The sequence below is a fragment of the Mastomys coucha genome, unplaced genomic scaffold (genome assembly GCF_008632895.1).
Source record: "Mastomys coucha isolate ucsf_1 unplaced genomic scaffold, UCSF_Mcou_1 pScaffold15, whole genome shotgun sequence".
Taxonomy (NCBI): Eukaryota; Metazoa; Chordata; class Mammalia; order Rodentia; family Muridae; genus Mastomys; species Mastomys coucha.
The window spans coordinates 112,459,430-112,471,041 of NW_022196897.1; the positions used below are offsets into that span (position 1 = coordinate 112,459,430).

Here is an 11,612-nt window from a genome sequence, read left to right on the forward strand (position 1 = left end):
CAGAGAAACCCTGTCTCGAAAAAAAACAAAAAAAAACAAAAAAAAACAAAAAAAAAAGGAAGTATCAATATCTATTTCCTGAGAAACTTAAGAAGATGAAAACAGGTCTTTAACCATATGAATATGCCAATTATACAACTAAAACATTTTATAAACTTTGACTATATATATATATGCATATATATATACACACACACATACATATATATTTATGATGAGAGACTGTGGATAAACCCAGGGCTTTGAGAATATTATACAAGTGCTGCTCTACCACTGAACTACACCTCAGAACCCTCAGAGTTTTCCTCTTAAAATTATTAGTACATGCATGTGCAAGATACACTCTCATGTGTGTATACATGTGTGTATATGAGAGATGGAGGCACATGCCACAGTGTATGTATATGTGTGTGTATATATATGTGGTGACAGGGATACACATGCCACTGTGTGTGCATCTGTGAGTATGTCAGAGGACAACACTAGAGAGCTGGGTTCTTTCTATCTACACATGGCTTCTAGGGATTGATTTGGGGCTTGTGTTGTTAGCTCTTGACTACCTTTACTCATTAAGCTACTTCCTGGCCCTCTCTCAGATTAATTTTAAAGGTTGAAGAGTATCTTCCTTAAGGAGTTTTGTTTTGGTGGGTGGGGGTGGGGAACAGGGCAGTGGGAGGTTTTGTCTTTTTGGTTTGGTGTTGATGATCTCCTTCAGGGACAACATGTGTTAAACATGTTCTCTCCCACCAACTTACTCCATTGGCCTTCCCCATAAAGTTTTAAAAGCTTTCTTTCAGTGGCAAGATTTTAGAGAAAATCTAAATCAAATTAACACAGCTAGATGTGGTGGCACATGCCTTCCCAGCACTCTGAAGGCAAAGAAAGGCAGATATTACTGAGTTCCAGGCAAGCCAGGGCCACACAGTGAAGCCCTGTCTCAATAAACAAACATAAAATTATCAGTAGCCATACCGAGAAATTTCCCTTCAAATTTAGCAAAGCTTCCATGTTAATTGTAAAGACAAAAAGGTAAAAGGCCAAAAATAAAAGCAACATTCCCCCATCTCCTGCAGCTGGACCTAACAGTGGGAAGCTGACTCAGTGATTGGAGATGCCTTATGTAAACAGTTCAAGAAGAATGGTCCCTAGGGGCTGCATCCCAGATGGCCAGTCTCAGGACACGTGGTGTTTACTACAAGATAAACTCTATTCAAATACATCACACAAATGGTCCAGAAAGCAGAACCAGGTAATTTCTTTTAAGAGCTCTATAAGAGCCCCGTTTTCTCTCAGAGGTAATCATTTTCACCCTCCACCAGTGCTAAGGTGAGTGCTACCCACCCACCCCTGAAAACTTGCTTTAAAGGAACCCAGAATAATATCAGAATAGACAGCATTAAGTGTAAAGCCAGATAATCAAGTTTAAACAGACTTATATCTTTACATGTCTATCTTCTGAGTTTTCTCAAAAACAAGGATGTGTTAATGTGAATAAATAACAATATATTATTAGAACTACCAATTAACAATTCAAAAGTAGACAGTGAAAATTTAAAACCAAGAGTAAGTTTTATGACCCATATTGTCTCAAAACCACTCATGCATATGCATCCCTCATTTTTAAGCAGTTAAGTCTCTGCCTTGAATTGAAATTTAGGTATTTTAAATACAGATTAAAATTTTGCACAAACAGTATCGGATCTTTTTTTTAATTCTCAAGGCATAAGTCAGGTGATTTAGGAGTAGCTACATCATTAGAATTACTATAATTAAAATCAGCAAAATACTATACCTTATTATAGCGTGATGTCTCTAACCCTTCTAAACAAGCCAAAATAATTCATTACACACTCAATATGCAGCCCCAGCAATAATATTCTTCAGTGTATTGAGAGTGATAAGCCCAAGGTCCAGGGATAAATGTGTTTAACAGACCAGCTGATACAAATGTGTTAATGGAGAACAGATGTGAACAGAAACGCTGCAGAACACATGACAACACAGAGTTAGAAGAGAGCATTTAACTAAGGACTTGCCTACTGTTTCCGAGGTCAGTCCATGCTCATCACGACAGACAACATGGCAGCAGGCACACATGGAGCTGGGCCAGTGCTGAGAGTTCACATCCTAACCCACAACCCTAGGAAGGGAGCTTCTGAAACCTCAAAGCCCATCCCAGTGACACACCTCCTCCAACAGGGCCACACCTCCTAACTCATCCAAAGCAGGTTCGCCAACTGGAGACCAAGTGTTCAAACACAAGACTGTGGGAACCATAGTCAGACAAGACCACACTAGAACTTATGCTTTTCTGGGTAAATCAAAAGTATTGTTACTTTTGATTGATTGATTTTAGTGTTAGGAAGCTAATCAGGGCTGTTATAATCAGGCCAAGCATTAACTGTTTCAGTAGGCTACAATCACAGCCCCTACTTTCAATTTAATTTGACCTGGGTGACTTGACAACCAAAGAAGATGAAACCTTAAGACTCTAGACCTCATAAGATTATAAAAATGGAAATGACCTTAATATAAAACTTAATTCTGTTTCTCATTTTCTAGTATAACAAGATGAATTTCAAACTAATGTAATTTTTAAGACACATAAATAAATTTTATTTTAATCTAAATATAGCAGCCTCACAGTTGATTATTTCTCTCTTAACTCACACCATGTGCATCTGTTTTCTATCATGTACCTTTCAACCTTCAGATGATATGAATAAACCAGTTATTGGTATGAATACTATTTAATACAGTGCTAAGGATCAAACCAACAGTACATCACTGTATAAATTGAGCTACACCCCTAGTCTAATATGAGTACCTTAATTAAGAGAATAACAATGGGGCTGGGCAGTGGTGGCACATGCCTGTAATCCCAGCACGTGGGAGGCAGAGGCAGGGGGATCTCTGAGGTGGAGGTGTCTACAGAGGAAATTCCAGAACAGCCAGGGCTACACAGAGAACCATGTCTTTGATAAAGAGGTGGGGTGTGGTCATGGGGAGAGAATAACAGGGATTTTTATGATTTATATTTTGAATACTTAATTGAAGCATAAAATAAAATTATAAAACAAAAACAGTTATAAAGATCTAGGTTGAGAAGCAAAATCTTCCTCCTCCTATGCTCCAGCCATCTCGTGTTCTCTCTAAAGTACACATATCCTTCCAGATAGTTGGACCACTAGGTTGAGGTTCCTTCCCACTGGGGCATTCATGAAAGAAAAACATTCTTTCACTATCTCAAGGCTATAGTAATCTTAACATGGGAGCTATCCCTTCAGCCCTGAGCTGAGATACTTTCTGAAAACATCAAACAAACGTGCCCAAGGCTGCCCAACATGATGGCATATACCTGTAATCTTAGTACTTGGAAGGTGAAGGGCTGTAAGATCCAGAGTTCAAAGCTAGGCTCAGCCCCAGAGCCAGTTTCAGGACACGCTGGGCTATAGAATGAGGCAGAGCAGTAACTACTAAAAGATCTTGCTGGGTGTGGTAGTGCAAGCCTGTCATTTCAGCAGTTCAGAAGCTAGAGTTACAAACCAGCCCAGGTTACATAGCAAGTTCTTCTCTCAAAAGGTGTCAAGTGCTATTAGGTATCAAAAGAACTTCCTAGTAAGAATCACATTCAGAATCTGAGTTTTAAAAGGTAAGTTGTTGCAGGGCTGTGGTGGCGCATGCCTTTAATCCCAGCACTTGGGAGGCAGAGGCAGGCAGATTTCTGAGTTCCAGGCCAGCCTAGTCTACAGAGTGGGTCTCTCTGTATAGCCAGGCTACACAGAGAAACCCTGCCTCAAAAAAACAAAAGGTAAATTGTCAAAGGTGACTAACAGGAAATCCCATGCTGTTCCCTTTTGGGTATGCTCAATACATGGACATGATCTAGTGTGTTGTCTGATCATTTTCAGTGTTTTTTGTTTGTTTGTTTGTTTTTGTTTTGTTTTTTCAAGACAGGGTTTCTCTGTATAGCCCTGGCTGTTGTGGAACTCACTCTGTAGACCAGGCTGGCCTCGAACTCATGAATCCGCCTGCCTTTGCCTCCCAAGTGCTGGGATTAAAGGCGTGCACTACCACTGCCCGGCTTCAGTGATTTTTTTTTTCCCATACAAAATAAAACAAATTCATCTTTTATTTTAAAATAGAATTTATTGAACATGACAGTAAAATTCAATACACTGAAAGGTTTGTTGCTGTTGTTTTTCTTGTCAGAATTGGCACATGATGGAGAGAGCTTAACTTACTGCTAAATTAATACTCCAAAAATTTAAGTCTTAAATCACATTCCATAAAAAGTCTAATAGTGTTATAAAAATATTAATTTATACTAACTTACAAAGTGTTAGAAAAAGAATCTCATATTCAAACCAATCATCTAAGAAGTAAAAATCCAACTATGCATCCTTAAAAAGGTACTAGTTTGAGTACAATGTAGAAGGGGGAAAAGTGGACAAAAGCTACTGAATTTACACTCACTTGTCCTATGGGTAAGTTGCAAGCAAACCAGATACATGTTAGGTATTTTTTTATGTATATTTCAAAGGAACAGGAAAGCAGTTTATAGTATTTTTAGGAAAGCAGTTTATAGTATTTTTAGGAAAGCAGTTTATAGTATTTTTAATGCCTAGTCAAATCCACCATGGGGTGAACTGATCATCTACTACAATCTTGAGTTGATCCAATATATTTTTCTTATTTATAGAAAACTACAAAAGCTTCTTTAACTAGTGTAGTCTACCATTGGGAGTACAATGGTACTTGCCAGCTCTGAAAGTTCACTGACAGGAATCAAACCGGAGTTCTAGCGAATCAGTTTAACAGACTAGATAAATTTTCATCCAATGTAAAATAATTCCACTTTGACCTAGAACAGAAACTGAGAAGCTGGGCATGCTGCTCAGTGGCACAGCACTTGCTCCATGTACAAAGCCCTGGGTAAGCGCCCCATGGCATGCTGCTCACTGGCACAGCACTTGCTCCATGTACAAAGCCCTGGGTAAGCACCCCATGGCATGCTGCTCACTGGCACAGCACTTGCTCCATGTACAAAGCCCTGGGTAAGCACCCTATGGCATGCTGCTCACTGGCACAGCACTTGCTCCATGTACCAAGCCCTGGGTAAGCGCCCCATGGCATGCTGCTCACTGGCACAGCACTTGCTCCATGTACAAAGCCCTGGGTAAGCACCCCATGGCATGCTGCTCAGTGGCACGGCACTTGCTCCATGTACAAAGCCCTGGTTAAGTGCCCCATGAAAGATAGTTTTAGAAATGTGGACATTGAAAGAGCAAAGGAATTTAGAAAGCTCATTGGTAGTTATTATAAAATGCCATTCTACCCAATCCTGTATGCACATGTAACTAAAATACATGAATGGCAGCAGCATATGGAAGAACAGATTTCCTTCAAAAGGGCATCAAATCACATTCCAGTATAAAGTATAATTGCAAATTAAAGTCAGCCGAAAGCTAGAAGAAAATAAAAATCCATTTATGATTAATGATTTCCCAGCACTCAGGAGGCAGAGGCAGGCAGATCTCTGAGTTGGAAGCCTATCTGGTCTACAAAGGGAGTTCGAGGACAGCCAGGGGTACACAGAGAGACCCTGTCTTGAAAACAAACAAACTGCTGGGCAGTGGTGGCGCAGCCTTTAACCCCAGCACTTGGTGGGTAGAGGCAGGTGGATTTCTGAGTTGGAGGCCAGCTTGGTCTACAGAATGAGTTCCAGGACAGCTGGGGTTACACAGAGAAACCTTGTCTCGAAAAACCAAAACAAACAAACCAAAAAGATCAGTTATTTGTACTTGATAAGCCACAAGTGTGGAACTTTCTAACAAGTATTTTATTTCACAATAAGTACTTAATAAATACAATATACTTTGTTTTAAAAGCATGTTCAAGGGGAAAGAAATCTAACTTCTCTACCTCTTAAAAATTATTGGTGTTAGGTTAGCAAGAGAAGAAAGAGAAAAAGAGATGACAAGTTTTCAGAGCCAAATTTTCAACTCTGGTATCTATTCATTTTGATTTCCAAGACAAAGTATTTCTGAATTTTATTTTCTCTATGGAAGTATTTTCAACTATGTTGCTAGGAGGGCTATTTAAGTACACATGAAATTGGCAGTGAGAGTAAAAGAGACTCTAGGAAATTCTTTTTGTTATTTATAGCTACTTAGTAAGTTGTTTCATTGGCAGTGCTAGGGAAGGAACTTTGAACATGGTAGACAAGTACTCCAACACTGAGCTATGCTCTAGCCCATATTAAAGACTTTAATTACAACAATATGATGGTTGGGCAAAATAGAAAATGTTTCAAATAAGTCAGAATTCAGATTTGTAGATGCATTCATGGCTTCCTGGAGCAAAAGTTTAGATTAGGAAATTAAAATATTAGTTACAAATTAATAAAATCAAGTTATTTTGAGAAATTGTCTTATTTCAACATGGTTTTAGAAAGAATAATTGTCTTTAAAAGTCTTCCTAAAATTGTAACTGGTGCTTTTGAATATGACAATTTGAATGGGAATTCTGATGTTAGTAAAACAACTGTATTTTGGCAAGTATTTTATTGACAATTGATGTGAAAGAAAGTACAGTTAGAATTGTAAATGGCACTTATGTCCCGCCACATAGCTCTGCTGTAAACAAAAGACCCCACACATTCTGTATCTAGAAGAATAAAGCGGTCCCACTTCTTTGTCATTTACTCTGCAAAAGTTAACAATTAAACAAAAAAGTATTTAATGTGAACTTTAGTTCAAATATCAAAGGTCTAACCCATTTTTCAATATGCTCGTTTTACTTTGAATAAGCTGAATTTGCCTGAACATTGAAAGACTAGATTTGCTCACATCTCCCGTGCAGTATTTATACAGAAATACAAAATCCTGAGCTTTTGTAACGACTTGTCACCTGGTACTTTCTTAGAGAAATTAACAAAAAACAAAACAAAACTCAAAGATCATTTCACCTCTAATTTCTAGAAAAACACCTGAGATTTTCCAAAGAATCAGAAGGAAATTTTTTTTTCAGGTCGCAAGCTAGCAAAGCAGTTAACTGCTTTGACCACTCATTTTAGCGGTGAGAAAAGAAAACTTTAGTATACTTGTGGTTAGCAGACCTCACTTACACAAGAAGGACTGGAAAGCTAGAAGGTGAAGATGATGTGGGGATTGTCAGGATGGCCAAGGCAAACAATAAGTTATACATATAATATCTAGTCAGATAAGAAAGACATTTAAAAGAAGAAATCTTACCTGATCGATGGAATCAAATTTCAAAGATCAGAAAAAAAACAAGCTAAAACATAAAGGAGTTTAATCTGTATCTTCAAGTAAACCATGTACCCATAGAAACTAGATTCATTTTTGATGTCCTTTTAATGACTACTTCTGTGTTTCCTTCTACCTAAAAAACAGTCTAATAGCATGCGTTGCACATGAACGAATTTAGGTTCTTAGGTTCAAAAAGGGTTACAAGTTTTTAAAAGCTTAAACGACAAGCATGAAGAGATGGCTCAGCAGTTGGGAGCACTGGCTGCTCTTTCTGAGGACCTGGGTTAGATTCCCAGAACCCACAGGGCAGCTGACAGCCATCTGTAACTCCAGTCCCAGGGGATCCAACACCCTCCTCTGGTCTCCATTGGCATGAGGCACCAGGTACCAGGCACAAATGTGGTATACAGACAGATGTATACAGGCAAAACACCCATATACATGAACTGACTTCTTGCAGTCTTAAGTATTTATTTCTGTAGTAGGGTTAAGAGTTACATAAATCTCTAACAAAAATATATACTCAGAAACTTGCTTTGACACTTATACATGATCTATCCTTAGAATTTGAAGAAATATTTCAATAAGAAAAGTACAAAGGGAGGTCAGGGTAGCTTTTTTTTTCTTTTTTAGAAAAATATAATGTATATAATACATTTGGAATCTACACAAACCCTATGTTTTTAGCTGACTGTGAAGGCACAACTTTAACATAATTAAAAGAAAATGCATTTTCACTATGTATGATGGGATTTTTACCAGCTCATAAAAATATACAGATTTGCAAATATCACTGTAAGTGTTCCCAATTTTCAACCCAAACTTTGATTAAAACTTGCCAGGCATGGTGTTGCCCAGCTATAGTCCCAAACCTTTGGGAGGCAGAGGCAGGAGGACTGAACCCCAGTCCTGACTCTGTCTCCAAGAGCAAAAAAGAAAAAAAGGCCAAAATCTATTTGTAGAAAATCAATAACACATCATTGTAAGTCCACGTAATTACTGTTGTACAATCTGCTCATCCGTTGTCACTGGGCTTTCTTCATTTGTTGAATAGTCCAGGTCCATCGCCTAGGCAAAATAAAAGATATCAGAAAATGCAAACTGTAAACTGGCCTCCCAGTCTTCATTAATTTAGCAAAAGTATTCTGCTTTTGTATGATGTTTGTGTGTTTTGCATGTGTGGATGCATGTTTGCATCTAGGTACTCAGGCACTTGTATGCACATGCATATGGTTATCTTCCCCAGCTGCCTCCCACCCTAGTGTTTGAGACATTTACTGCTGCTGAGACAGGAGCTTACCTGGAGCTTGCTAAGGAAAGAGAATGATCCAGGGATCCTCCTATTTCTGCAACCCAGCACTGGGGTCACAGATATACCCTAGTGAACTTAGCTTTCTTTCTTCTTTTACTTTTATTGTATTAAGACAGTCTGATTCATGTTGCCTTAGGTGGCCTGAAACTAACAAAGATCTACATGCCTCTGCCTCTAGAGTGCTGGGATGAAATGCAAGTCAAGCCTGAGCCTTCCACATGGCCTTTTAAGTGAGTGCTGGATATCTGAGCTCACACCTAATGCTTGTTCAGGAAGCACTTTACTAACTGAGCTATCTCCCCTCCCAACCCACATCCCTTTTCCCTTTTATTAAAAATATTCTTTTCTCATATAATATATCCTGATTACAGTTTCCTCTCCCTCTACTTTCCCTGTTCCTCCCCACATCTCCTCCCCTCAGGATCCATCTGAGCTACTCCTTAGCTGCCAACACCACAACTATTTTTAACTCTAACACTCCAGAGTTCAAAGCCAGCCTTATCTAAATGGTTTGGGGCAGGACAGCCAGAGTTACACAGAGAGACCTTATCTCAAAACTAAAATAACCTTGGGACTAGAGAGAGATAGCTCAGAGACTGAAGAGCACTTGCTCTCAGTCTGGTCCCCAACAGTGGCTTTGCTGAGATCACAGCTGCTGTAACTCTAGTCCTAGGGGGATTGCTTGCCTTAGGCGACCAATCCTGTACTAATGTGCACATATCCACATACATACACATGATTTAAAAACAATAAAAATGGGGGCTGGAGAGATGGCTCAGCGGTTATGAGCATTGATTGCTCTTCCAGAGTTCAATTCCCAGCACCCACATGGTGGCTCACAACCATCTGTAACAGGATCCGATGCCCTCTTCTGGTGTGTCTGAAGACAGATACAGTGTACTCATATACATAAAATAAACAAAGAAATCTTTTAAAAAGTACTTAAAAATAATAAAAAATAAAAATAAACCTTAAAAAAAGAATGACCTTATAGAACCAAGCATTTCTTTACAACACTGTCTAGGTCAACATCATCTTTAACTTTTCAGGATGAATTATAGGTCCTATGGTCCATCTGAATGCATTTTCTGGTTCTCCCAGTAATCTCTACTTCCCAGTGTGAATACTGTCCTTTGTAGCAGTTGGAATTCCATTTCAAAGGAAGACTGTATGAGGCAGTGTGCACTTACGTTGGTGGAAAGCTAAAAATGGTTCCAGAAGTTAGTGTGAAAACACCTGCTGGCTCTGCAAGATTGTAACCTTATGAAGACAATATATGAATAATACATAAAGCCCCCTTTAAGTACAGCACCTGAGAGACCGAGGAAGTCAGCTCTTTTTATGAGTTCCAGACTAGCCTGGACTACATAGCAAATTCAAGGCAAGCCAGGGCTACAGAGTGAATCTATCTCAAGACACATACAAGCACTCACGTACACACTCACATATACAGACATGCATGTGCACGCATGTGTATACACACACAGAGACAGACACAGACAGACACATATGCACATATTCACATTCCTCTTAAAAGAAGCTAACAAGAACAACAAAACAATGAAAACCTCACCACTGTCACTCAAGCAAGTCAAAAAATGATATATAAAAGTTTGGAAATATTACATAACAAAAAATCCTAATAAAAATGCAAACCACAGAGCACTTAAAACACCTGAAAACAAATCAAAATGCATTTGCTAACAGAGCATTTTAAAAACATTATAAGTGAATTTTTCCTCACTTCAATTCTACCCATATTCTATACATTTCTTCAAAATGTATTTGTGAATGAAGGAAAAAGGAAGTGCTTAAATATTTAAAATATTTTTATCCTGTTCTTCAGATAAAACTGTGTTAAAATAGAAAAATGTAATATCTTTGTAAAAGTTGTCAAAGACTTTCAGATTAATACATGATTGATTTCAGGATCAATATGTATTTTCTCCTTTTTCTCCTTTCTTTGTTTTTGGGAATCAGAAGATGGAAAGTCCAGTAACACAAATGTCCTGATTTTTTTCTAAATATGTCGGGGTTTTGTTTGTTAAGAAGAAGAGATTGTTCCACACGGGTTTCTGGACATGCCAGACAGCAGTGCCTCTGAGGTGAAGCTTTCAGGTGACAGGCACCTCACCCACTGGGGACACTTTCAGTATAGCCCACCTGTCAGCACCAGTTATAAAGGCCCTGGTCATTTACTTGGCCCTTAATTTGCCAAGGATAACACATAGATTAAAGCAGGTTCATGTTCAAAACAGTTTAGGAAAAAAATCATTTAAGGGACTTTTTAGCACATGGGAGCTCTGAATTCCTTCTCTAACAACATAAAAATACACAATAAACTTCAATGCATTTAAACAGATAAAAGCTGATCAAGACAGGTAGCACTAAGCATCTACAACATGAGACATGGGGTAAAGCTGTGGAATATCTTAGTCACACTTAAAATTATACATATCACATATAGATAGAGTTAGGGCCCCTTTATCTGACAAAAGGCCAGAGGTGTGAGGAGACCCACAGTGGCCTGGAAGGAACGGTCGTGGGTGGGGTAGACACACTGCTTTTCTTCTCTGTGATCTGTGTACCCTGGCAACCGCCCTGAACAGTAAGAACTATGTGCCCACCGTTATAACAGGCTTCTGCTCTCCTAATTCTTAGGTATCACACTGGGCACTATAATCCCAGCCCTAAAAATAGATATATTAATTAACCACTCATGGTAGTATCCTGCTGTGATCCTGGCATGCAGGAAGTTGAGGTAGGGGGAATCTGGATCTCAGCCAGCCTGGACTATGCAGTGACACACTCACCCGTGACCCCAAAGCACAGCAAAACAAAACCAAAGCAAACAACAGTAAAACAATCTCAAGGCCTATTAATTGAAAAGCTACAGCTGGGCAGTGGTGGTGCACGCCTTTAATCCCAGCACTTGAGAGGCAGAGGCAGGCAGATTTTTGAGTTCGAGGCTAGCCTGGTCTACAGAGTGAGTTCCAGGACAGCCAGGGCTATACAGAGAAACCCTG

At 39.0% G+C, this 11,612-nt stretch overlaps 1 protein-coding gene across 2 annotated transcripts in view; it reads right to left on the bottom strand.

Annotated features, from left to right (window-relative positions):
* Nucleotides 1-6,551: 6,551 nt before the first annotated feature.
* Nucleotides 6,552-11,612, bottom strand: part of Sppl2a (signal peptide peptidase like 2A) — a 41,092-nt gene continuing 36,031 nt past the window's right edge. For both annotated transcript variants that reach the window (XM_031371790.1, XM_031371791.1), the window contains one exon: nt 6,552-8,342. In XM_031371790.1, coding sequence (XP_031227650.1) covers nt 8,271-8,342 — 72 coding nt within the window. In that variant the 3' untranslated portion in view covers nt 6,552-8,270. The remainder of the gene's footprint in view (nt 8,343-11,612) is intronic.